At 48.5% G+C, this 27,884-nt stretch overlaps 2 protein-coding genes across 2 annotated transcripts; both read left to right on the top strand.

Annotated features, from left to right (window-relative positions):
- The first annotated feature begins 4,286 nt into the window (after window positions 1–4,286).
- On the top strand, window positions 4,287–5,526 carry LOC116482396 (large ribosomal subunit protein bL20m). Its single transcript, XM_058427850.1, is given in 3 exon segments — window positions 4,287–4,309; window positions 5,030–5,156; window positions 5,158–5,526. Coding segments are annotated over 3 exon segments (519 nt in total).
- Window positions 5,527–15,624: 10,098 nt separating this feature from the next.
- RIPPLY3 (ripply transcriptional repressor 3) lies at window positions 15,625–27,210 on the top strand. The gene is given in 5 exon segments (XM_032175455.2): window positions 15,625–15,728; window positions 17,001–17,067; window positions 22,316–22,383; window positions 26,878–27,080; window positions 27,083–27,210. Coding segments are annotated over 5 exon segments (570 nt in total).
- Window positions 27,211–27,884: the final 674 nt, after the last annotated feature.

Below are 27,884 nucleotides of genomic sequence, written 5' to 3'. Positions count from 1 at the left end.
CACAAATGCTCATAAAAGATCAACACCCTCCACAGAGGCCATGTCAGCCTTCCCAAAAGAAGATTCCTGCCAGGACATCTGCCCAGCAATAGCCTGTCCAACCTCAGACTGGTATCACCCTGATTGATACTTGTAGCTGAGGCTAATTATCAAAAACAATATGTAATCCTCCTCATTTTGTCTTTAAAAATCTTGGTCTTCCTTTACCTCCCTGAATTTCACACACACAGCTTAAAATGGCCTACATGGCCCCATTGCAATGCCCTGTTCCCAAATAAATACTATTTTCTTTTAGAGAACCTCTCTGTTTGTTATGGAGATTGACAAGGTCACCAAAACCAAAGAGAGGTGAGGAACTGCCCCAGCCAAGAGGCATCTAAGGAGGCATGATGGTTAAATATAAGTGGTGTCCTAGATGGGATCCTGGAACAGAAAAAGGACATTGGGAGAAAATGGAGGAAATTTAAATAATGTACCAATAATATCAATAACATAACGTACCAATGTTGGTTTATTGTTAACGAATGTGCCATACTAATGTAAGATACAAATATGAGGAAACTGGTTTATGGGAACTCTGCACTATCTTGCAAATTATCTGTAAATCTTAAACTATTCTAAAAATAACCCTTTAAGGCCGGGCGCGGTGGCTCACGCTTGTAATCCCAGCACTTTGGGAGGCCGAGGCGGGTGGATCACGAGGTCAGGAGATCGAGACCACGGTGAATTTGGGAGGCCAAGGTGGGAGGATCACTTGGGCCCAAGAGTTTCACAGCCAGCCTGGGTAACACAGTGAGACCCCATCTCTTAAAAAAAAAAAAAAAAACGCCTGTAGTCCCAGCCACTCGGGAGGCTGGAGGGGAGGATCTCTCGAGCCTAGGAGGTCGAGGCTGCAGTGAGTCAAGATGATGCTACTGCACTCCTGCCTGGGCAACAGAGCAAGACCTTGTCTCAGAAAAGACAAGAATCGGGCTGGGCGCGGTGGCTCACGCCTGTAATCCCAGCACTTTGGGAGGCTGAGGCGGGCAGATCACGAGGTCAGGAGTTCAAGACCAGCCTAACCAACCTGGTGAAACCCCGTCTCTACTAAAAATACAAAAATTAGCTGGGCATGGTGGCACGTGCCTGTAATCCCAGCTACTTGGGAGGCTGAGGCAGGAGAATCGCTTGAACCTGGGAGGCGTAGGTTGCAGTGAGCCAAGATCGCGCCACTGCACTCCAGCCTGGGTGACAGAGCGAGACTCCGTCTCAAAAAAAAAAAAGAAAAGACAAGAATCATAAATAAATAAACAGGGAAACTAGAAATAAGCCAGATGTGGTGAGGCATGCCTATAATCAGTTATCTGGGAGGCTATGGTGGGAGGATAGCTTGAGCCCAGGAGTCCAAGACCAGCCTAAGCAATGTAGAAAGACTCCCTCTGAAAATAAAAGGAAAAACAATTACAAAGATTTAAAAGCCCTTCAATTTTGAGGATCCACCTTCTTTAAACAGCAGAGGGAGAAAGTGTGTAAATTGAGTGACATTCACTGGAATTAGGAGATCCAGAGTGGAAATTTCCAGAGAAATTCCAAAAATCCTGGTGAGAAGAAAGGAATAGCCATAGCAGGCCCTGAGAATACAGAGCTTCCTAGCCAGGTCAAATCCATCCCATCCTTCTCCAACCTCCACTCCCCCTCCCCTGGCACCAAGGGGGTCAGCAGAGGGAGCAGAAACCTTCAGCCACTCCCCTTCCTGCAGACCAGCAGCCCCAGCCCTGACCACAGCTGGCTGGCCTTGGAATGAAGCTTGAAGGACTGATAAATATCTGGGACTGGACATACTAGTTTCTGAATTGAGAACAAGTTTGTGATTTAAAGTGATCTTGGCTGGGCGCAAATGGCTCACACCTGTAATCCCTGCCCTTTGGGAGGGTTAGGCGGGCAGATCACCTGAGGTTAGGAGATTGAGATCAGCCTGGCCAACACAGCGAACCCCTCTCTACTAAAAATACAAAAATTAGCCAGGCATGGTGGCTTGCGCCTGTAATCCCAGCTACTCAGGAAGCTGAGACAGGAGAATCACTTGAGCCCGGGAGGTTGAGGTTGCAGTGAGCCAAGATCTCACTACTGCACTCCAGCCTGGGCAATGGAGCAAGACTCCATCTCAAAACAAACAAACAAATCAGTAAAGTGACTCTAAGATTGTCCCCAACCTAACATGAGCAGAAAGGTTTTGGGTCTGTGTTATGAGTTCAATTGTATCCTCCTAAAAAAGCTATGTTAAAGTCCTAAACGCTCGCATACCTGAGAATATGACCTGCTTTGGAAACAAGGTCGTTGCAGATGCAATTAGTTAAGATGAGGTCACACTCACCTAATATGCTTGGTGTCTTTGTAATAATATGGACATATGGCGACAGAGGCACTGGGAGAATGCCACGTGACAACAAAGGCAGAGGCTGGCCCAATGCTGCAAACCACCGAAGTGAGGAAGAAGCGAGGAAGACTTGAGGAAGGGTCCCCCACAGGTTTCAGAGGGAGCACAGCCCTGCTGCCAGTTTGATTTTGAACTTCTAGGCTCAAGAATTGCGAGACAAAATTCTGTTGTTTTAAGCCACCCTGTTTGTAGTACTTTGTTGCAGAGGCCCTGAGAGTCTAATGCAGCCCTCTTCGCATTTTCATCTGGGGCAAGTGAAGATACTTTCTACTGGATACATTTTAGAGCTGGTAGAAGATAAAGCTGTGTTTCTCACGTTGTGTCCGGAATTGGTGGGTTCTTGGTCTCGCTGACTTCAAGAATGAAGCCGCGGACCCTTACGGTGAGTGTTACAGTTTCTAAAGGCGGCGTGTCCGGAGTTTGTTCCTTCTGATGTTCAGATGTGTTCGGAGTTTCTTCTTTCTGGTAGGTTCGTGGTCTCCCTGGCTCAGGAGTGAAGCTGCAGACCTTTGCAGTGAGTGTTACAGCTCTTAAGGCGGCACGTCTGGAGTTGTTCGTTTCTCCTGGTGGGCTCGTGGTCTCCCTGGCTTCAGGAGTGAAGCTGCAGACCTTCGCGGTGAGTGTTATAGCTCATAAAGGCAGTGTGGACCCAAAGAGCGAGCAGTAGCAAGATTTATTGCAAAGAGTGAAAGAACAAAGCTTCCACGGCGCAGAAGGGGACCTGAGCAGGTTGCCGCTGCTGGCTCGCGAAGCCTGCTTTTACTCTCTTATCTGGCCCCACCCACATCCTGCTGATTGGTAGAGCGGAGTGGTCTGTTTTGACAGGGCATTGATTGGTGCGTTTACAATCCCTGAGCTAGACACAAAGGTTCTCCACGTCCCCACTAGATTAACTAGATACAGAGTGTGGACACAAAGGTTCTCCAAGGCCCCACCGGAGTAGCTAGATACAGAGTGTCGATTGGTGCATTCACAAACCCTGAGCTAGACACAGGGTGCTGATTGGTGTGTTTACAAACCTTGAGCTAGATACAAGAGTGCCGATTGGTGTATCCGCAATCCCTGAGCTAGACATAAAGGTTCTCTGAGGTCCCACCGGAGTAGCTAGATACAGAGTGTCAATTGGTGCATTCACAAACCCTGAGCTAGACACAGAGTGCTGATTGGTGTATTTACAATCCCTGAGCCAGACATAAAGGTTCTCCACTCCCCACCAGACTCAGGAGCCCAGCTGGCTTTACCCAGTGGATCCCCCACCGGGGCTGCAGGTGGAGCTGCCTGCTAGTCCCGGTGTCCTGCGCCCACACTCCTCAGCCCTTGGGTAGTTGATGGGACTGGGCGCCGTGGAACAGGGGGCAGCGCGGAGCAGGGGGCAGCGCTCATAGGGGAGGCTCAGGCCGCACAGGAGCCCACAGAGGGTGGGGGAGGCTCAGGCATGGCGGGCTGCAGGTCCCAAGCCCTGCGCCGCGGGAAGGCTGCTAAGGCGCGGTGAGAAATCGAGCGCAGCGCCAGTGGGCTGGCACTGCTGGGGAACCCAGTACACCCTCCGCAGCCGCTGGCCCGAGTGCTAAGCCCCTCACTGCCCGGGGCCAGCAGGGCCGGCCGGCTGCTCTGAGTGCGGGGCCCGCCAAGCCCACGCCCACCCGGAACTCCAGCTGGCCCGCAAGCGCTGCGCGCAGCCCGGGTTCCCGCCCGCGCCTCTCCCTCCACACCTCCCTGCAAGCTGAGGGAGCGGGCTCCGGCCTTGGCCAGCGCAGAAACGGGCTCCCACAGTGCAGCGGTGGGCTGAAGGGCTCCTCAAGTGCCGCCGAAGTGGGAGCCCAGGCAGAGGAGGCACCGAGAGCGAGCGGAGGCTGTGAGGACTGCCAGCATGCTGTCACCTCTCAACGTCCTGTGAGTTATGCATACAATGTACCAGTTACTCAACTGTCCTGTGGGCTAAATCTCTTTAAGGGACCAAGGGAGCTTACCAGGTCCCTGGTAAGAAGGCCTAGGCCCATAGGTGGTACCAAAGCAAAAGGGACCTAGCACAGTGGTGAAAAACTTCAGCATACCTTCTGGGAACTTGCCCTGCAGATACGGTCATCTGTGTGCAAAATGGTGTATGTGTATGCAAGGTTATTCACTGAGGCATTGTTTGCAATAACAGAAGGTTGGAAACCACTGCATATCCAGTAGGTATGGAAGGCAAATAAGTATTTGTACTCCATGCACTATTAAGACTGTGCAGCTTGGCCGGGCATGGTGGCTCATGCCTGTAATCCCAGCACTTTGGGAGGCCGAGGCAGGTGGATCACGAGGTCAGGGGTTCGAGACCAGCCTGACCAACATGGTGAAACCCCCATCTCTACTAAAAATACAAAAAATTGGCCAGGCTGGTGGCGCGCGCCTGTAATCCCAGCTACATGGGAGGCTGAGGCAGGAGAATCGCTTGAACCTGGGAGGCGGAGGTTGCAGTGAGCTGAGATAGCGCCACTGCACTCCAGCCTGGGCGACAGAGCGAGACTCCATCTCAAAAACAAACAAAAAAACCGTGCAGCTCTTAAAAACTTAAAAGCTGGGAGGAAGCGATGCCCAGCAAGATGGCGGCCGCGCAGGGCGTGTGTTGTTGAGGATCCGGGAGGCTGGCCCGCGGGCGTCTTGGCCTTCCTCACCGCTGCGAAATCGCGTCACCTACCGCTACTGGCGGATTCAGGAGGTGCTGAAGCACGCCAAGCACTTCCGGCGGGGGAGCGGGGTGCGGGGAAAATTGCTGCTACAGGTTGGCCGTCAGAGCCCGGACTCGAGCCTTTGTGAAATGCACCAAAGCCTTAAACCTGAAGAAGAGGATCATGAGGACCCTCTGGATTAATCGAATTACAGCTGCTACCCAGGAACACGGTCCGAAGTACCCAGGGTTCACTGGCAATTTAATTAAGTGCCAGGTGGAGCGCCACAAGAAAGTCCTAGCGGATCTGGCTATCTACGAACCAAAGACTTTTAAATCTTCGGCTGCGTTGGCCAATAGGAGGCGACAGGAAGAATTTGCTGCTGCCTTAGGAGATGGGAAGGCAGCATTTTTTTTTCCAGAATGGTACTGTACCGCTGAGGACCGTTGCTGTATTGACTAGGAAAAGACACAGAGTAATTTGCAGTTTATTTGATTTGCACTTGTGTTTATCCACATTCCAGTAACAGGCATGAGGGAAGGCCCCTTCTCTCTGGGACAGAGCCTCACAGATGACTTCCATGTTTCTTGTGAATGAAACTCAAACATTGTTCAGGAAAAAAAAAAAAAAATTGGGAGGAAGCAAGAAAGAAAAAGAGTAAGGGAGGTGTTTGTATACTAATAGAGAAATAGAAATATCTGGAATGCAGTAACCTCCCTTTTGTGTAAAAGGCAGGGAGGCTGATAAGAAAATAATATAACTGTATTTCGGCCGGGTGGGGTGGCTCACGCCTGTAATCCCAGCACTTTGGGAAGCCAAGGCGGGCAGATCATCTGAGGTCAGGAGTTCGAGACCAGCTTGGCCAACATGGTGAAACCCGTCTCTACTAAAAATACAAAAATCAGCCAGGTGTAGTGGTGCACACCTGTAATCCCAGCTACTCAGGAGGCTGAGACAGGACGATCACTTGAAACCGGGAGGCGGAGGTTGCAGTGAGTTGAAATCGTGCCACTACATTCCAGCCTGGGCAATAAGAATGAAACTTTGTCTCCAAAACAAAAAAAAAACAACAACAAAAAAGGAAGTAATTGTATTTAGCCAGGTCTGGTAGCATCTTCCTATAGTCTCAGCTGCTTGGGAGGCCAAGGCAGGAGGATCCCCTGAGCCCAAGAGTTCTAGTCCAACCTGGACGACATAGTAAGACCCCCCATCACTACAAAAAGAAAAAGAAAATATAACTGTACTTGCTTATATTTGCATAAAGGACCCTAAAGCATGCACAAGAAGCTTTTAAGAGTGAGGGGACATGGGGGAATGGAATGGCTGGCAGCAGGGAAGGGAAGGGGACTTTTCCCATATCACTTTTTATGCTGTTCTATTTTTGAACCATGTTAACACATGATCCACTAATAAAATGAAATTAAAAGGAGAATGTCCAGAGAGCAGATTTTCTATAATGAGGGACACATTGGATTTATTGATTAACAAGCAACTGTGGAAATCCTACAATGCTAAGCTAAGAGGTTAAGAGTTGATCTGGGAATCATTGGATGTTTTGAGCCAGGATGTAGCATCATGAAGAATCATCTGAAGGGAGTGTATAGTCTAGATCAGAAGGAGGAGAGACCCAAATGGGAAGGCTGTGGCCCTATTCAGGTGTGAAATGATGAGGCAAGGAACGATGGCAGTGAGCTGGAAATAGAGGTTTTCAAGAAAAATCTACACACCAGAAAAGACCAGCTGGCCAGGCACGGTGGCTCACACCTGTAATCCCAGCACTTTGGGGAGCCAAGGTGAGTGGATTACTTAAGGTCAGGAGTTCAAGCCAGCCTGGCCAACATAGTGAAATCTGGTCTCTACTAAAAATACAAAAATTAGCCAGGCGTGTTGGCTCACGCTGTAATCCTAGCTACTCAAGAAACAGAGGTAGGAGAATCACTTGAACCATGAAGCCGGAGGTTGCAGTGAGCCGAGATCGCACCAATGCACTCCAGCCTGGGCGACAGAGCGAGACTCTGTCTCAAAACAAAAACAAAAACAAAAAAAACGCTGAACTTACATATCAAGTGCATGCTGCTTGAAATGAATGGGTCACAGAAGAGATTTTTGTCACATAGGTGTGTCTACTTGCTTTTGGTATATAAAATATTTTGAAGGCTGCTTACATTTTAGACCTTTATATTGACCTGGATTTGGAATTTACAAGGACGTCATAATGTATATTTCAGCTTCCCAAACAATAGACTGGCTAGTTTGATTTTCTCCTCTGTGTCCTTATGCTTAGGCACACCATTTTAGAGTTGTTTGCTAAGCTTACCAGTTTTTTGTTTGTTTGTTTGTTTGTTTGTTTTTGAGACAGAGCTTTGCTCTTGTTGCCCAGGATGGAGTGCAATGTCGCAGTCTCGGCTCACCGCAACCTCCGCCTCCCGGGTTCAAGCGATTTTCCTGCCTCAGCCTCCCGAGTAGTTGGGATTACGGGCATGCGCCACCACACGCAGCTAATTTTGTATTTTTAGTAGAGATGGGGTTTCTCCATGTTGGTCAGGCTAGTCTCGAACCCCCGACCTCAGGTGATCCGCCCGCCTCGGCCTCCCAAAGTACTGGGATTCCAGGTGTGACCCACTGCACCCAATAGCTTACCAAATCTAATCCTACTTTCTGTTCAGTTTGGTGAAAACCTTTGGCTCTGTCTGTGGTAAATATTCCAATTTATACTCATAAAAACATCCATCCATGCCCCCAGTCTATTTTTTAAATTAAAAATCCTCATTGTTCCCTGGAGCATTTTCATTATTGCATTCGTATATTTCTGGTTGACAGTATTTCATTAGTCCAGCAAATATTTACTGAGCATCTAGTATGAGACATGGTACAGCACAAATTTCTAGTTGTCCGTTAGTATCCATTCTCTTTCCTCCATAACAACAGAATATTCAGCTGGGTGCAATGGCTCCCGCCTGGAATCTCAACATTTTGGGAGGCTGAGGCGGGCAGATCACCTGAGGTGAGGCGTTCAACACCAGCCTAGCCAATATGGTGAAACCCCGTCTCTACTAAAAACACGAAAGTTCGGCTGGGCACAGTGGCTCACGCCTGTAATCCCAGCGCTTTGGGAGGCCAAGGTGAGTGGATTACTTAAGGTCAGGAGTTCAAGACCAGCCTGGCTAATATGGTGAAACTCTGTCTCTACTAAAAACACAAAAATTAGCCAGGTGTGGTGGCGGGTGCCTGTAGTCCCAGCTACTCGGGAGACTGAGGCAAGAGAATCGCTTGAACTTGGGAGGCAGAGGTTGCAGTGACCGGGATCACGCCACTGCACTCCAGCCTGGGTGACAGAGCAAGACTCCATCTCAAAAAAAAACAAACAACAACAACCAGAAAAAAAAATACAAAACTTGGCCTGGCGTGGTGGCTCACACCTGTAATCCCAGCACTTTGGGAGGCCGAGGTGGGCAGATCACAAGGTCAGGAGTTTGAGACCAACCTGATCAACTTGGTGAAACTGCATCTCTCTACTAAAAATTCAAAAATTAGCCGGGTGTGGTGCTGCACACCTGTAATCCCAGCTACTTGGGAGGCTGAGGCAGGAGAATTGCTTGAACCTGGGAGGTGGAGGTTGCAGTGAGCCAAGATGGCACCACTGCACTCCAGCCTGCGTAACAGAGTGAGACTCTGTCTGAAAAAAAAACAAAAAAAAAACAACTAAACATAGAATTTTCAGCTGGGTGCAGTGTAGTCCAGAATAACCACTATACTTCCCAGCCTCCCTTGCCATTCAGTATGGCTTTGTGACCAAGTTCATAATAGGATGTGAGCAAAAGTGAAGTGTTGGATGTTTAGGTCTTATCCTGAAAGGGAGGGTGCTATATACTTACTGTGGTTTGAATGTCTCCCTCAAATTTGTAAACTTAATTCTCTTCTCTTTTTTTTTTTTTTTGAGACAGAGTTTCACTCTTGTTGCCCAGGATGAAGTGCAGTGCTGCGATCTTGGCTCACTGCAACCTCTGCCTCCTGGGTTCAAGCAATTCTCCTGCCTCAGCCTCCCGAGTAGCTGGAATTACAGGCACCTGCCACCACGCCCAGCTAATTTTTTGTAGTTTTGTAGAGACTGGATTTCACCATGTTGGGCAGGCTGGTCTCAAACTCCTGACCTCAGGTGATCCACCCACCTCGGCCTCCTAAAGTACTGAGATTACAGGCATGAGCCACCATACCAGGCCTTAATTCTTACATTCATATGTTGATGGTATTTGGCGATGGGGTCTTTGAGGGGTAATTAGGATTAAATAAATTCATTAAGCTAGGCACAGTGGCTACGCTGTGAACACAGGAATGGTGTTCATAGTGCATTATTCACAACAGCCAGAAGGTGGAAGCAACTCAAGTGTCCATCTACTGAGGATGAATGGATAAACAAAATGTGGTCTCTGCACGCAAGGGAATATTATTCAGCCTGAAAAAGGAAAGAAATTCTGAGCTATACTACAATATGGATGAACCTTATGGGTATTATGCTGAGTGAAATAAATCAGCCAAGAAAGGCAAATACTCACAGATTCCACTTATATGAGGTTTAATAGTCAAACTCACCAGGACAGAAAGAATGGTGGCTGCCAGGGCCTGGCAAAGGGGGAAGTGAGAAGTTACTGTTGAAGAGTTTCAGCTTTGCAAGATGAAGAGTTCTGTGGGTAGATGGTGGTGATGGGAGCACAGCAGCATCAGTGTACCTAATGCCGCTAAACTGTGCACCTCAAATGGTAAAGATGCTAAATTCTATGTTAAGTGTATTTTACCACAATTGTAAAAAAATAAAAATAAATAACTTTTGGCTGGGCATGGTGGCTCACACCTGTAATCCCAGCATTTTGGGAAGCCGAGGTAGGCAGATCTCTTGAGGTCAGGAGTTTGAGACCAGCCTAGCCAACATGATGAGACCCCATTTCTACTAAAAATACAAAAATTAGCTGGGTGTGGTGGCACACCCCTGTAATCCCAGCTACTCAGGAGGCTGAGGCACGAGAATTGCTTGAACCCAGGAGGCAGAGGTTGCTTAAACCCAGGAGGCAGAGGTTGCCGTGAGCCGAGATCGCGCCACTGCACTCCAGCCAGGGTGACAGAATGAGACTCCATCTCAAACAAAACAAAACAAAACAAACAAACAAGAAACTTAAAAAAAAAAAAACCAAAAACAAATATATCTCTTATTCCCATGGAACAAAGATACAAATATCCTTTTTTGGTCATAAATATTTTAGAAAATAACAACATCAAAAGCAGTAACAACCTCCTGTAGCTTCTAAAACAGCTTTGAGAGTTGCAGAACACTTAGGAGCAGATAACAGGAAATATGGTCTAACTAAACAGAAGAAAAGGAAATTATCATTTCCCTGCTTGTCTTCAGCACTGTTTATGTAAAAATATACTGACCTCTTAGATGTTCTGGGTTTCGGGATCCTCCTCCTAGGGCAGGCCGGAAACCTTCAGGGCTGACATCTTTTTGTTTCCAGGCAACAATGGAGAGTCAGCATATGAAAAAGAATTTTTAATTAAAGACAGCAGGAAAAGAAATAGAATCTCCATTTTATTTAACTCCCGGGCAGGGAGGGTTTCACACACTTGAAGTTCAGCAATTTTTCCCAGCTTATAAGCCAGGGGCCTAATTAAGTTTCTTAAGATTTCTGCCCCTTCCCCAAATTACTTCCTCTATCATAAACACCTTCCATGGACCCAAACAAAGTTTAAGAAATAGTTTAAAATACTTGGTAACACAAAAGATCTTTGAATTCCCAACTACCTCAATGGCAATTTATTTCATTCACTGTATTTTAATTCCTCCACCTGCAGAAAGAAAAACCAAAAAACAAACAAACAAACAAAAAAATCTCATTTTACATTACCAGCAAATTTATTTTTCATTAAATACATTTTCAACAAAAACACGCATAGTTACGGATTTTAATTATGGTTTATGTAGCTACGTTCTACCTCCCCAAGGACAGATTATCCACATAAATTATTTGGAATTCTACTAAGGAAATTTGTCTATTCTCCCCGTATTTTCATTTATTCAATATTTACTGATATCAATATATGCTCAAGAATATTTATTTTATACCTCGAGTTATAAACAAATACTACTTTATTTTGTTGCTCGAATTGTCCCAGCTTTGGCCATGGTGGTCTTATATTGTACTTGGCCGAAGGAAAAAAAAAAATAAGAGAAAATAGAACGTCTACTGCCTGCAGGTGCTGAGTTTGGTCTTTTTGCTCTTTAAATTTATTTTTATTTTATTTTATATTTATTTTTTTGAGACAGAGTCTCACTCTGTCATTTGGGCTGGTGTATAGTGATGCAATCTTGGCTCACTGCAACTTCCACCTCCCGGGTTCAAGCGATTCTCCTGCCTCAGCCTCCGGAGTAGCTAGGATTACAGGTGCACACCACCATGACTGGCTAATTTTTTGTATTTTTTTTTTTAGTAGTGACAGGGTTTCACCACGTTGGCCTGGCTGGTCTCAAACTCCTGACCTAATGTGATCCACCTGCCTTGGTCTCTCAAAGTGCTGGGATTACAGATGTGAGCCACCATGCCCAGCCCTTCAAATTTATTTTTAGTGGCACTCACTTTCTTTTTCTCCTCTCTTTTTTTTTTTTTTTTTTTTTTTGAGACAGAGTCTCATTCTGTCACCCAGGCTAGAGGGCAATGGTGCAGTGTCGGCTCACTGCAACCTCCGCCTCCCAGGTTCCACCACACCCGGGTAATTTTTGTATTTTTAGTAGAGATGGGGTTTCACTGTGTTGGCCAGGCTGGTCTTAAACTCCTAACCTCATGATCCACCTGCCTTGGCCTTCCAAAGTGCTGGGATTATAGGGGTTAGTCACCACGCCTGGCCGTGGCATTCACTTTCTACAGCCCAGGTATCTGACAGGAACTCGAGTCCTGCCTCTCTGTACCAGTTACTTAACCTCTGGAAACTCCAGTTTCTTAATCTGTAAACTGAGGATGATGCCTGATTTGCAGGGTTAAGGGGAGGATTACAAATTAATGTATGCTCCAGAAAAGATCAAATGATTCTACTTCTGTGAGGTGTCTGGAATGGTCAAATGCATAGATACAGAAAGCGGAGTGGTGGTTACCAATGGCAGGGGATGGGGAATGAGGAGTACTGTTTCACGGGTACAGTGTTTGGTTTGGGATGATGAAAAAGTTCTGGAGATGTGGGGACGGTTGCACAACAGTGTGAGTGGTTTTAATGCCACTGAAATGTACATTTGAAAATGGTTAAAATGGTAAATTTTATGTTATGTACCTTTTATCACAATAAAGAGTAATATATTCATTGTTGAAAATTTAGAAAACAAGTTTAAACAAGTTTCCAAATCTTTAGAAATGTCAGCACTCAGCAGGCACTTCTGTTTTATTTGTAGCCTTTGAATATAGTTCACATCCTACGCATACAGTTTTGTTCTTTTCACTTTGTGTTGTGTTTTTTCCCATGCTGTTCAAAACTCTAAACATATTTTTATTAGCTGCATACTATTCTACCATCATTTATTTAACCATTGCCGTATTTTTGGACATAGTTTTTCAACAGTGTAAGCAGCGCTCTCTGATTAAATACATCTTCATTCCCATTTCAGAATACATCTGTAGTATAGACACAAGTAGAATTACTGGGACAAAAGGTGAACTTTCATTTTTGTTGTGCATTTTTTGAGACAGGATCTTAGGGTCTTGCTCTGTTGCCCAAGCTGGAGTGCAGTGGCATGATCATGGCTCACTGCAGCCTGCAACTCCTGGGTTCAAACAGTCCTCCCACCTCAGCCTCCTCAGTAGCTGGGACCACAAGCATGTGTCACCACACCCGGCCTGGGTGAACATTTTTATGGCACACGATACACCTTATCAAACTTTTTCATTGCTTTGCCACCAGCTACCTAGAAGACACTCATTTAAAAACATCCACACCTAGCCAGGCATGGTGGTGTACACCTGTAGTCCTAGCTACTTGGGAGGCTGAGGTGGAAGGATCACTTGAGCCTGGAAGGTTGAGGCTGCAGTGAGCCGTGAGCCGTGAGCATGCCACTGCACTCCAACCTGGGCAACAGGGCAAGACTCTGTCTCAAAAAACAACCCAAAAAAAACACAACGAAAACACCCCTTCTGCAGCAGGTTGCCCAATGTTCTTTCATTTTCTTTTCTTTTTTAAAAAAAATCATATATATATATATATATATATATATCTTTGCGTTGCCCAGCAGCATCTCACTTTGTGGCCCAGGCTGGGCTGCAGTGGAGTGATCATGTCTTACTGCAGCCTCAACTTCCTCGAGCTCAGGTAATCCTCCCACCTCAGCCTCCTGAGTAGCTGGGACCACAGGCCCACTCCACCACGCCTGGCTAATTTTTGTATTTTTGTAGAGACAGGGTTTCACCATTTCAGCCAGGCTGGTCTGGAACTCTTGACCTCAAGTGATCTGCCCGCCTCTGCTTCCCAAAGTGCGCAGATTACAGGAGTGAGCCACCGCGCCTTGCCCAGTGTTCTTGTAAAACCCCATTCTGCATTTAGATTAAATACGGTATCTTATTGTTGCAACGTGGTCCACTGATGTTCTTTGCCTCCTTCTAGCCTCCTCCCATTAATTCCCCCCTTAAATGTTTGCGTTTATTTAGATTTAATTATTGTTGCTCAGAATCTTAATTTAAAAAATGTGAAAACACTTTAATCTCTGAAGTTCTTCGATTTTTTTTTTTTTTTTTTTTTGAGACAGAGTCTCGCTCTTGTTGCCCAGGCTAGAGTGCACTGGTGTGATCTCGGCCCACTGCAACCTCTGCCTCCCGGGTTCAAGCGATTCTCCTGCCTCAACCTCCCAAGTAGCTGGGATTACAGGCGCCCGCCACCACGCCCGGCTATTTTTTTGAATTTTTCTTAGTGGATACGGGGTTTCATCATGTTGGCCAGGCTGGTCTCGAACTCCCGACCTCAGGTTATCCACCCGCCTGGGCCTCCCAACATGCTGGGATTACAGGCATGAGCCACCGCACCTTGAGGAAGTTCTTCGATTTTTTTTTTTTTTGAAAGGAAATCTCTCTCTGTCTCCCATGCTGGAGTGCAGTGGCACTCTGAGCTCACTGCAACCTCCGTCTCCCAGGTTCAAGCGATTCTCCTGCCTCAGCCTCCCAAATAGCTGGGATTACAGGCGCCTGCCACCAAGCCTGGCTAATTTTTGTATTTTTAGTAGAGACGGGTTTCACCATATTGGCCAGACTGATCCTTCCTGACTTCAAGTGATCCACCTGCCTCGGTCTCCCAAAGTGCTGGGATTACAGGTGTGAGCCACCGCGCCCGGCCTAGTTCTTCGATTTTTTAACATCCATCACAGTAACTTAAATTATATAAAGTAACTACCCCTGAGGAGCCCGGGGGTCCAGGCCCGCGGCCCTCCAGCGCCTTTGGTGTTCTGTCGCAGTGCACTACGCGTGAAACCGCTTTTTCCCACCCTGGCCTTGCGCTGGTGATGGTAGCAGCGGCGCTCCAGCGACGCCCGGGGAAGTGTCCCCAGGGTCGCGCAAGGTCGCTCCTGCTGGTCGGGAGGCGCTTTCTAAGCCTGGCTGGGGCTAACCGAAGAAGCCCGCCGCTCCCGGCTTTATTAAAAATTCGCATTCTTTCCAAGACCGCCATCGGTGGGAAGGGTGCGCTCGTAGCACCCCTCTTGCTCGGTTCCATTCCTGGCCTTCTGTCTCCTGGAAGGGTCGCCGCGCCCCACCCCACCCGCTTCGCCACGGGTTCGAGCCCTGGCGTCGGGGCGTCCGGGATCCCGCTGTCCAGCACCGAAGGCAAGGCCGGTCGACGCGGACCCGAGGATTCGGTAGATGTCCCCCAAGCCCCGCTGCCGCTCTAAGGCGGTGGAAGCGAGATTCTCCGGAAACCCAGGGAATCCGATGCTCGCATAGGACCAAAGCCCGAGGCCGCGGGGACCACAGAGGGACGGAGAAGCCGGGACTCCTCACATCTCACATCCGGCAGGGGAAGCCCAGCGGGTGAGCGCGGGTCCCCCCAGTACCCGAGGGAGTGCGCCCGACGGAAACGCCCCTAGCCCGCGGGCCTCGCTTTCCTCTCCCGGGTTCCTGGGTCACTTCCCGCTGTCTCCAGCCCGAGCTCGTGGCCCCAATCCCGGTACCTCCATCCTCTGGTCACCCCTTCCCTGGTGCCCCCTCCCAGGCTTTTCTTTGTCCCGTCACCACCCTTGCCCGGGCCTGCCGGACTCACCTCCTTGAGCTTTTCTCGTCCCCTCCCCATCCCCGGCTCCCTGGTCCCCTCCCGGAACTTCTCTGGTCCCCTCCGCTCATCCGCCCCGGGCTTTCCCTCCGTACCCTGCGGCCCCCTCCGCACCCCTCACGGAGCTCCTGGGGTCCTGCCCCTTCCCCGCGGTTGCCCGCGCCGCCCCGCCCCCGTTTTTAAACCTGGCGCGCGGGTAGGTGAGCGCGTTAGCCCGAGTGGATCTAGGCGCGCTCGTAGGCCAGCGCCGCAGCAGGGGGCGCGGGCTCCGCCGGCACCATGGAGCCCGAGGCGGCGGCCGGAGCCCGGAAGGCGCGGGGACGCGGCTGTCACTGCCCCGGGGACGCTCCCTGGAGGCCTCCGCCACCGCGCGGGCCGGAGAGGTGAGGGTGGCCCCGCGCCCCGGTGGACGCGCAGAGAGGCGTGCGCGGTGGCGGTGCGGGGAGCGCAGCGAGCGGGAGGCTGGGGCGCTACTGAACCCCCGATTCCCAGCGGAGCTCCAGAGCTCGACGGCGACGCCAAGCAAGCTCCTGAGCCGGCAGCCGGGTTCCCGGGAGGGGCGCTCAGTTCTCCGGTTCCAACGCACAGCTCTGAAGTGCGGAGGCCCAGGATGTAGCTGGCCAGGAAAGGGGCCGACGCTTCCGTGTAGAGGAGATCTCAATTCGCCAGCCGGGGACACTGAAGTCTCGGGCTCCTAAGCCAGCCTTGCAAAGGCAATCTCTCACTTTGCTACTTTCTCAGTAGCCGTTTCTGTTGTCCCTGGATTGGGGGCTCGGCGTTCGCTGTCCCTGGGCACCAGCCATTTTAAAGACAGTAACGTTGTAGGAAATCAAATTCGCCAGGGAGGTAGGGAAGGGACCGGGTAGGCCGGATGGGCCAGGTAGCCAGGCAGGAGAAAGATTCCCTCTTTTTTTTTTTTTTTTTTGAGACAGGGTCTCACTGTGTCGCCCAGGCTGGAGTGCAATGGCGTCATCTCGGCTCATGGGAACCTCCGCCTCCCGGGTTCAAGCGATTCTCCTGCCTCAGCCTCGTGAGTAGCTGGGATTACAGGCACCAGCCACCACGCCCGGCTAAATTTTGTATTTTTAGTAGAGACGGGGTTTCGCCATGTTGGCCAGGCTGGTCTCGAACTCCTGACCTCGAGTGATCCACTAACCTCAGCCTCCCAAAGTGCTGGGATTACAGGCGTGAGCCACCGCGCCCAGCCCTCTTTTTTTGTTTGTTTGTTTTTCATCCTACAACTCTGTAAAATCATCTCTGTAGAATCAAGCTCCTTCAGTGACCAAGGTGGCGTGATTGAAATCAACCGGTGACAAAGTAGACAGCTATAGTTAGGGAACCCCGAATTGAATAATTCAGCCAGGATTTGCAGGGAGAGAAATCTCTCAACTAATGGGTTCTCGGATAATTGTGTGAGATTCGGGACCTCCCTTCTCAAAGCTTAACTGGAGGCAGAGAACTGGGGACGTAGCAGGAGAGAAAAAACATAAATGACAGTAATTTATCCACAGCCCTGAGAACTCCAGGGAAAGTTCCTGGGGGGTCTGGTGCCTCTTTTTCAGGCAGGCACTGGAACTAAGAATAACTCTCATGGCATAGTTTGAAGGCAGCAGAAGTGCCCAGGGTTCACTCTCTCCTGGCGCTTGCCGTTCCAGCCCCGCGCCATGGCGACCTTGGATCCAGACACCTGGAGATGCTGAGCTGACCAGAACGGGAAGGCCGGTAAGGTTCAGTGCGGGCGTTGTAGGTAACCCGTCCAGCCAGAAAGTGGCACCGCCTTTTAAAATAAAGGGACCTCCTGCGCAGGGCCGTCCCTTGGGCGTCTAACCCAGGAGCGCCTCGGGGTCTGAGAGTTGGAACCTGAATGAGTAAGGTGTTAATCAGACCTTTGTCGCATTATAGATTGGGCTCCTGGTGGCTTCTCCTTCCTAAAAAAGCAAACCCACTATAAAAGCATAGTCGTAGGCCGGGCGCGGTGGCTCGGGCCTGTAATCTCAGCAGTTTGGGAGGCCGAGGCGGGTGGATCACCTGAAGTCAGGAGTTCGTGACCAGCCTGGCCAACATGGCGAAACCCGGTCTCTACTAAAAATACAAAAATTAGCTGGGCGTGGTGGTGCACACCTGTAATCCCAGGAAACTGAGGCAGGAGAATTGTTTGAACCCGGGAGGCGGAGGTTGCAGGGAGCCGAGATCACGCCACTGCACTCCAATGGGCGACAGAGCAAGACTCGTCTCCAAAAAAAAAAAAAGCATAGTCGTTTCATAAGAATTATAAGGAATGTCCTCCCTGTTGGGGTTTCTTCTGCAAAGCAACAGGTCAGGAGGGGAGGGGAGAAGGCTGCCACTACCGCTTGCCTTAGAGAAAAGCTGAGAGCACCATTAGCGTTGGGCCGGTGCCACAGAGCAAATAGGACTGAGCCCCATCTGAGGTGCCCAGAGTTGCGGTTAAAAGCCCCCACCCCGCGTCTGGCCCTTTCTGAAGCACTTTCAGCCCCGTCAAGCACTCCTGGGGTATCTCATGTTGTCTGAGCAAATACACTCAAGCAGAGGGCTTTGTGGGCAAGATTAATGACCTCCACCATTCTTTTGTTACTCTGCATTGGTAACTCAATTGCTTTATACTTACTGATGTAATGACTTGCCTTCATAGAATTTACCTTTCCTTTGTTATATTTTAAAATATAAATTGATGACTTTTACTTAATTTATTTTTTTGATGACTCTTAAAACACTGAAGAATTAGGCTGGGAAAGACCATGTATTGAATTTACATAACACGTGTTATATGGCCTAGCGTGCAGTTATTTGTAATATGGTAAGAAAACTTGATTGTGGGAAAACAGACCTTCACCGTCTTTTGATATTTATGCGACTTTATTAAATTAATCTGAATATTGGGAATTTTAATTTACTTCAAAGAAGGAAGCAGATAAAAGATAAATCAATTAACAAGAGATGATTTTTACTCCCCGATTTTTTATACATATGTCTAAATAATGTAAAATAATCCCTTCTTTTGCATTCAAACTTAGTTCTTAAACATAAAATTTAAAGGTGCTTGTGTGAGAATATAGATGTTTACAATTATCCAGTTTTCTTTTAAATGAAATGGATGTGGAGCCTATCAGTTTCTTGCAGGAATAAAAATACGATAGCACGCTCCCTAAGTAAGACAGACGGTTTGGGGTTTTGTTTTCTGTTATGATAAGGCCGTTTGTGAGAAAAGTTTACTTGCAGAGAAATGTTAAACGTTAACTTTCTCGCTGATCGGCAGGTAGCCTGTCACGCTGAAGTAGTTCTGTCCACGGATGTGCGTGTGGGAAGAGTGGTTGTTCCCTGGGGGCTGTAGAGCCCGCCAATCCTCGCCCCCAGCCCGGAGCCCGCTCTTTGCAGAGTCCAGCTGGTTGCGCAGAGCGGCCAGCGCCAGTCTGTGCTCTGGTACTGTGCACCGCGCTGGGTTCCCGGCAGCCCACCGACGAGAGCTGCCCAGCGCGGGGAAGGAACGCTTCTTGCTCAACAGCGCCCTCGCCCGACAAAGCAGGATAATTCCCCAGCTCCCAAGCCCTCTTCTGTATTTCTCAAAAATGCCACTGGCTGGAGTGGCGGTGAGGAGGGCTAACGCCTGGTGACCTGTATCAGGGCTCCCGGCAAGCAAAGCAAAACTAGAATAAAACCTCAAGTAGGCCGAGCGTGTGGCTCACCCTGTAATCTCAGCACTTTGGGAGGCCGAGGCGGTCGGATCATCTGAGGTCAGGAGTTCGAGACTGACCTCACGAACATGGTGAAACCCTGTCTCTACTAAAAATACAAAAGTTAGCCGGGCGGTGGTGGTGTGCGCCTGTAATCCCAACTACTCAGGATGCTGAGGCAGGAGGATCGCTTGAACCTGGGAGGCAGAGGTTGCAGTGAGCTGAGATCTGGACACTGCATTCCAGCGTGGGAGACAGAATGAAACCCTATCTCAAAAACAAAACCCAAAAAACCCTCAAGCACAGGGAAGGCCTCAAGGCCCTGTGCTCTGAGCAGCAGGGTCACCCTCACCCACTTCATGCCCCTACAACCCCTAGGGAGCTATCTCCCTCCCCTACCTGCACCTTTCTTGATCTCTGTTGCGTTTCCCTCCTGGCCACTTGTGGGCACTGCCAGGGAGGCAGTTTCCTGGAAAACATCAGGGACTGTTTGTTCTTCTGGGCCTGTCCTATCTGCCAGGCTCCCACTCCTTAGCCCTAGCCCGGTCAGAGACTCGAACGGGGAGGAGAGGGCTGACCCCCACTGAAAGCCTCTCTGCACCTGTCAGTCCTCAGGCTCATAGGAAAACACACTCGCACATACCTTAAACACAGTGCTTGCCTTGTGCACATTTCTGTTCTCGTGTTTCATTATAAAATGTGAATATTTAGACATTTCCCTCAGCGGACAAAGGATCCTTTTGGAAAACAATCAGGATATTTATGGCATAAATTTTTTTTTTTGAGGCGGAGTTTCGCTCGTCGCCCAGGCTGGAGTGCAATGGTGCAATCTCAGCTCACTGCAATCTCAGCTTACTGCAGCCTCTGCCTCCTGGGTTCAAGCGATTCGCCTGCCTCAGCCTCCAAGTAGCTGGGATTACAAGCGTGCGCCACCATGCCCGGCTAATTTTTGCATTTTTAATAGGGACAGGGTTTCACTATGTCGGCCAGGCTGGTCTCGAACTCCTGACCTCAGATCGTGATCCTCCTGCCTTCGCCTCCCACAGTGCTGGTAATTACAGGCATGAGCCACTGCGCCCTGCCTGGCATAAAACTTTTAAAGCTGCATATGTTTGTGGGGTAAAGTTTTTAAAGTGGATAAAGGTGTGCTGAATGTTTTAACAGGGTCCAGTTAGATGGACCATTTACAGAAGTTATTCTTTCTCTGACACCTGCCACTGCCGAGTTAGGCCCTGTCTGATCGCAGGGCGCCAAATAGCCGTTAGCAGGGCAAGATTGCTTGTGGCCATAAAGTAGGGCCTGAGGAATTAGGAGTGTTTTATAATTACGAACAGAGCTTAACAAAGAAGTAGCTTCCTGTATCCCCGAAAGAGTGAACAACTTTATGGAAAATATTTTGTTCCAAAGAGCCTCATCACTTTCTTAGCTCATCACAGTGAATTATGAAAATACAGCTGGGGCCAGGTGCAGTGGCTCACGCCTGTAATCCCAGCACTTTGGGAGGCCGAGGCGGGTGGATCACGAGGTCAGGAGATCGAAACATGGTGAAACCCCATATCTACTAAAAATACAAAAAATTAGCCGGCGTGGCGGCATGCGCCTGTAGTCCCAGCTACTCGGGAGGCTGAGGCAGGAGAATCTCAGTGAGTCAAGATCGCACCACTGCACTCCAGCCTGGGTGAGCAGAGTAAGACTCCGTCTCAAAAAAAAAAAAAAAAAAATGGCAGGTCAAATGTAATGTCTGCAGAGGCTCGTTACAGGCTAATTTGCTCATATATGTCATGTGCACATTGCCCCCACCACCCACCCCAGCGTCCCTGCAGGATGGAATGGCGTGGAGATTCACGGTGTCAAAGTCCTTCTTTGTCAGGCCATAGTAAGTTTTGTCCTGTTTCTCATCTGGTTCCAATTGAACTTTGGAATCTGAAGATTTGAGATTTCTGATGCACTGCCCCAAACCATTTCAGCTCTTTATTTATTATTATTATTATTATTTTTGAGTCTCACTCTGTCGCCAGGCTGGAGTGCTGTGGTGTGATCTCAGCTCACTGCAACCTCCGCTTCCCGGGTTCAAGCGATTCTCCTGCCTCAGCCTCCCGAGTAGCTGGGGGGCACGCGCCACCATGCCCAGATAACTTTTTTGGTATTATTAGTAGAGACTGGGTTTCACTGTGTTGGCCAGGCTGGTCTTGAACTCCTGACCTCAAGTGATCTGCCCACCTGGATCTCCCAAAGTGCTGCCATTACAGGAGTGAGCCACCGTGCCCAGCCTGAGTTCACATCCTGCCCTCATCCAGAAGTTCTTCACCATCAATTGCCAAGACTGGTTCCTCCAAGCCCTTTCTACACCAGCCTCATCTGTGCACAGCTCCCTGCGGCCACTGCCCTCCTTGAAATACAGATCTGATAGTTGGACTCCCTGACTCAAACATCCATCTCCAGTTCCTGTATCCAGAGTCAAACCTAAACTCAACAGTGGGTATTCAAGGCAAATGTCACCGTTTTAGCCTTTTGCTCAATCACAGTGTCTCACGTGTTCCACACCAGACTCCCCATGGCTCCCCACCTGCGCCCTCTGTTTTCCTGCCACTCTGATTTTTTTTTTTTTTTTTTTTTGGACAGAGTGTCGCTCTGTCGTCCAGGCTGGAGTGCAGTGGCAGGATCTTGGCTCACTGTAACCTCCACCTCCCAGGTTCAAGTGATTCTTGTGCCTCAGCCTCCCAAGTAGCTGGGATTACAGGCATGCGCCACCACGCCCATGCCTAGCTAAATTTTCAGATTCCACCCGCCTCAGCCTCCCAAAGTGCTGGTATTACAGGCATGAGCTACCACACCTGGTACTGCCACTCTGAATTTGATGCTCTCCTCTGCCAAAATAGTCTTAGAATTGCAAACCCACGTGCCACAGATGTCTCTGCGAGGCCCTCCATGAACCTGTTCCTGACCTTCCTTCATGCTTAGAATCATGGGTATCTCGCCGTGTGATGCTTTGTAGCTGGTTATTAGCATACATGTGCATCTCTGCCCATTAGACTGTAAAATGCTGGACTGAGGCACTGTGTCCAACTCCTTCCATCTGAATTCTTCACAGTGCCTGGGACATTTTGGGCTGCAGTAACAGGAACACGGGCTTATCAAATACTGATAAGGTGTCTAAACTCTAAAATTGGTATTGATATGAACAATTGCAGACAACTTACGTTCTGTGATCTAAAACCTCAGGATGTCACCTTCCAACACTCCTGCACCGTCTCTGTGTTTGTGTGTGTCTGTCGTTACAGCTTGGACCTAGGGCTGACCAACACAGTTTTGGATCAAAGGGAGCCTTTGGGTTTCAGCATCCTGTAAGGTAATATATGACTTCATAATCAATAATCTGTAATTTCCTTTTAATATAGGCATTAATACGCTTTAGTGTCTTCAACCACATAGATTTTCAACAAAGTGGAAAATAATTCAACGTATTCTTTGGTATTGTTTAGTTTCCTTATACCAAGGAGATTTTGTTGGATTTCTGGAATCCATTCATGTATTCATTCATTCAGTGTTTTCTGCAAAGTGCAATTGGCCTGTCTCTTTTCTTTATACCCTGTTATTTCTACTTCTCATTACAAATTATGCCTTGTATTATATTTATATAATTGCATATGAATTGTGTATGCATATATAAAAACTTAGATATTAAGGTATATTTCTATTGTTCTACCAGGAATATAAGCTAGTATGTTGTCTAGTGCAAAGTCGACCTTCAAAATCTTATGTGTTGAGGGTGGACATGGTGGCTCATGCCTGTAATCCCAGCACTTTGGGAGGCTGAGGCGGGTGGATCACCTGAGGTCAGGAGTTCGAGACCAGCCTGACCAACATGGTGAAACCCCGTCTCTACTAAAAACACACAAAAATTAGCTGGGCATGGTGGGGGGCACCTGTAATCCCAGCTACTTGGGAGGCTGAGGCAGGAGAATCGCTTGAACCTGGGAGGTGGAGGTTGCAGTGAGCCGAGATCGCGCCATTGTACTCTAGCCTGGGTGACAAGAGCGAAACTCTTGTCTCCAAAAAAAAAAAAAAAAACTATGTGTTGAGTAAATGGTTGTCTCCAGCACAGTGGGTGCCGAGCACCTTTGAGAGAGCCTTTTCCTCCTGCCTCTCAAGTGTGTGTCATGGTCCTGGTGGTGACCAGGATTCTCACTGCTGTATCCATCTACGCTCTGTCCGTTTTAGACAAGTGGCTCATGTTCAGGATTTCTGCCTGTCTCTCTGTCTCTGTCTCTCTCTTATTCTCTGTCTGTCTCTCTCGATCTTCTTTACCAAAATTAACCTTGCCTGGGCCGCCTCCACCAGGTGCCTTTGCCCTGGTTGCCCAAGAAGACTGGAAAGCTTAATACAACCGAAAGACACTCATGTGTAGGCATGAAGCTCAGGCTCCTCAGACTGGTCAGAAGGAAGCTTCCCTTGTATGCCTTACACCAATAGTTTTCTTTTCTCTTCTGACGTCTCACTCTGTCACCCAGGTTGGAGTGCAGTGGCACAATCTCAGCTCACTGCAACCCCTGCCTCCTGGGCTTAAATGATCTCCTACTTCACCCTCCTAAGTGGCTGGGACCACAGGTATGTGCCACCATGCTCTGCTAATTATGTAATTTTTTTGTAGAGACAAGGTCTCACTATATTGCCCAGACTGGTCTTGAACTCTGGGCTTAAGCTATCCTCTTCCCTTGGCCTCCCAAAATGTTGGGATTACAGGCATGAGCCACTGCTACTGGCCACACCAATGGGTTTCAATCCTCATAGAATTACTAGTGGAGCTTTTAAAAATACAGATGCCTGGGTGATTCTCCCAGGCACTCTGATTTGCTTGCTCTAGGGAAAGACCCATGCATCTGTTTTTTTTTGTTTTGTTTTGATTTGTTTTTTTGAGATGGAGTCTTGCTCTGTCGCCCAGGCTGGAGTGCAGTGGCACGATCTTGGCTCAACTGCAACTCCACCTCCCATATTCAAGCGATTCTCCTGCCTCAGCCTCCCAAGTAGCTGGAATTACAGGTGCGTGCCACCATGCCTGGATAATTTTTGTATTTTTAATAGAGGTGGGGTTTCACCACGTTGGCCAGGCTGGTCTTGAACTCCTGATGTCAGGTAATCCACCCGCCTTGGCCTTCCAAAGTGCTGTGATCACAGGCGTGAGCCACCGCGCCCAGCCACTCTTTTTGATTAGTTGAAAATGCTGTGACTGACAAAGCATCAGCTGCAGCCATGCATTGTACACTGGATATACAATTTCACTTTATATTTTTATTACAGAAAATTTCAGACATACACAAAAGTTGAGTGAATAGTACAGTGAACCTCATGTACCCATCACCGGCCTCAATAGTTATCAACGTTCTGAGCTCATCATACTTATCACCCGCAACTATGTTGTTGTTAGCATATTTTATTTTATTTATTTATTTTATTTTGAGTTAGGGTCTTGCTCTGTTGCCCGGGCTGGAGTGCAGTGGTGCCATCCCAGCTCACTGCAGCCTCCACCTCTCCAGGCTCCCATCTCGGCCTCTGGAGTAGCTGGGACTACAGGTACACACCACCACACCCAGCTAATTTTTTATTTTTTTATTTTTCAGATATGGGGTTTTGCCATGTTGCTTAGGCTGGTCTCAAACTCCTGGGCTCAAGTGATCCTCTTGCTTTGGCCTCCCAAAGTGCTGAGATTACAGACATGAGCCACTGTGTCCCACCCCAGCATATTTTAAAGCAAATCTCAGACATGCTAGGAATTCACCTGTGAATACTTCAGTATAAATACCTAATTGTAAACATGGCTAAAAATGGAACTATGCTCATATTTCTGTCTTAGATGAACATATACATTCTGTCTGTTGCAGAATTTCTCACCCTCAGCACTATTGGCACTTTGGGCTGGATAATTCTTCACGGTGGGAGCTATCCTGGGCCTCGCAGGGTGTTCACCAGTATTCCTGGCCTCTACTCACTAAATGTCAGTAGCTTCCCCTCGGTTGTGACAACCAAAAATGTCTCCAGACATTGCCAGATGTCCCCTGGAGGTTGAGAACCACTGGCCTATTGAATATCTTATGAAGTAAGAAACTATCATCCATTCTTTATAGAAGGGTGTTTTCTCTTTCCCTTTTCTTTCCTATCTGAAAAAAAAAAGTATATTGAAATCAGCTTTGCAAATAAGCAGTGATCAATTGACAAACTCACTTCCTCAGAAGACCACAGAGAAAAATGCAAATAAATTAATGAATGAAAAGCAGGTCGAGGCATGGTGGCTCACACCTGTAATCTCACACTTTGGGAGGCCGAGGCAGGAGGATCACTTGAGCCCAGGAGTTGCAGACCAGCCTGGGCAATATGGCAAAACACTGTCTCTACGAAAAATATAAAAATTAGCTGGACGTGGTGGCATGCACCAGTAGTCTCAGCTACTCAGGAGGCTCAGGTGGGAGATGGCTTGTGCCCAGGAGTTTAAGGCTGCAGTGAGCTATGATTGCCCCACTGCACTCCAGCCTGGGTGGCAGAGTGAGACCCTTTCTCAAAAACAAAAAAGAAAGTAAGTGAAGGATAAGAGATTATGGCCGGCTGGCCGGGCGCGGTGGCTCACGGTGGAATCCCAGCACTTTGGGAGGCCGAGGTGGGCGGATCACGAGGTCAGGAGATCGAGACCACGGTGAAACCCCGTCTCTACTAAAAATACAAAAAAATTAGCCGGAGTGGTGGCGGGCGCCTGTAGTCCCAGCTACTCGGCGAGGCTGAGGCAGGAGAATGGTGTGAACCCGGGAGGCGGAGCTTGCAGTGAGCCAAGATTGCGCCACTGCACTCCAGCCTGGGTGACAGAGCGAGACTCCGTCTAAAAAAAAAAAAAAAAAAAAAAAAAGAGATTATGGCCGGGAGTGGTGGCTCACGCGTATAATCGCACCACTGTTGGAGGCTGAGTTGGGCGAATCATTTGAGGTCAGGAGTTCGAGACCAGCCTGACCAACATGGTGAAACTCCATCTCTACTAAATACAAAAACTAGCCAGGCATGGTGGTGGGTGCCTGTAATCTCAGCTATTTGGGAGGCTGAGACAGGAGAATCACTGAACTCAGGAAGCAGAAGTTGCAGTGAGCCGAGATCGCGCCACTGCACTCCAGCCTGGGTGAGAGAGCAAGACTCCCTCTCAAAAAAAAAAAAAAAAAAAAAAGATTATGGGGAGGGGGTATCTTAATACTCGCCATGTATGAGCAAATCCAAAATTCTATAAAACCCCTTTTTTCCTAAGCACATCTTTTTTATTCTGGCAGAGCAAGGGACTTGTGCCTCCAATTTCTTTATGGCAACATCTGGAAAAATTAGCTGCTTCTCTAGACCAGGGTTTCAGAGATGTCAGAGTAAATTTCCTCCATACCCCAAGGGGTTACAGCATTTCCCATGCTGCGGGGGACAGAGGGTGGGGTGGGAGAGTGGGGCTTCACCGAAATGGGACATCAATTATCTAAGAAGAGTCAAGTCCCCTATTTGATCAGTGAGCCTCCTAATCTTGGAACTCAATATTTTCAGTTGCTTTTACCTTCCTTGAAGCACATCCTTTTCCTTGCGACTGCCTAAATTGACTGGCTCGGTCAGATTTATAACGCACTTCTGAACTGGGGTAGGTTTATCACCAGGTGCCTCCAATAGGTGCCTAGAGTTCTCTGTTCTGATGACTTAAATTCTGTGTGTTGTGAAGGCAAAGCCCAGAAAGGAAGACCAGGGAGTTCTCTGCTTCTGGGAGAAATCACCCTCTAGAAGGGATTTAGGACGAGGTTCAGGTTGATTAATGGTGTATTTGTTTCTTAAATATTAGAGTCTATTTACCCATGTCAAAGCGTCAAGAATACCTGCAGAGTTCCGGGGAGCAAGTACTGGCCAGTTTCCCAGTGCAAGCCACGATTGACTTCTACGACGACGAGTCTACTGAGTCTGCTTCGGAAGCTGAAGAGCCAGAGGAAGGACCCCCGCCCCTCCATCTTCCGCTCCAGGAGGTGGGAGGTCTGCAGGAAAACGGCCCAGGGGAAAGGGCAGAGACCAGGGTATCAACCGAGGGCAGCAATCCTTAGGAGGGGGTGACCCCTGGGGGGAGGGTCTGCTCCCTCGCAGCGTCTCCTCAAGGGGCGGCGAGGGCTCCTCATCCAAATGAATCTGTCTCTGTCTCTTGGGCCCTGCCCCGGGACCTGCCCCCCACGTTCTCTTGGGGACACCCAAGCCAGGACACCGCGCATCCCTGCTGAGTGTACAGAGGCTGGAGGCTTCTCGGGCAGCCCCTGGCCCGCATACTACTCCTGGCAGAAAGTCAGCTTTTACTTTTCTTTCCCCTGGTGATTCGTTTTTGGTGCACTCATGCATGCCTTTGAGAAAGGATTCTAGGACAAAGAGAAGGTCTATGTCAACAGAGGTGTTATCTGGTAGAGCCAGTTTTCAAAGCTCCTTCGGCGTTGTCACTCGCTGATCAGGTGATGAATTCTTCCTAGATAGTCGCCCACTCCACCTCCTACTTAACCTGAGACTCATTATTTAGCTATTTCTGCTTTTGTAAAAATAATTTAGATATTAAACCCCAATTTTAATCTATCATCCAAGGGCAGATGTAGTTGCTTAGTAGCATTTTGGAAAAAAAAAAAAAAGGTTTGGTTTGGTTTTGTGATGGAGTTTTGCTCTTGCCTCCCAGGCTGGAGTACAGTGGCACAATCTCAGCTCACTGCAACCTCCACCTCTTGGATTCAAGTGATTCTCCTGTCTCAACCTTCCAAGTAGCTGGGATTACAGGCATGAGCTACCACGCCTGGCTAATTTTTTGTATTTTTAGTAGAGACT

The sequence above is a fragment of the Hylobates moloch genome, unplaced genomic scaffold (genome assembly GCF_009828535.3).
Source record: "Hylobates moloch isolate HMO894 unplaced genomic scaffold, HMol_V3 SCAFFOLD_14, whole genome shotgun sequence".
In the NCBI taxonomy this organism is placed as follows: Eukaryota; Metazoa; Chordata; class Mammalia; order Primates; family Hylobatidae; genus Hylobates; species Hylobates moloch.
The sequence above is the reverse complement of the archived record's forward strand: the minus strand, read 5'-3'. Positions and strand labels throughout refer to the sequence as shown.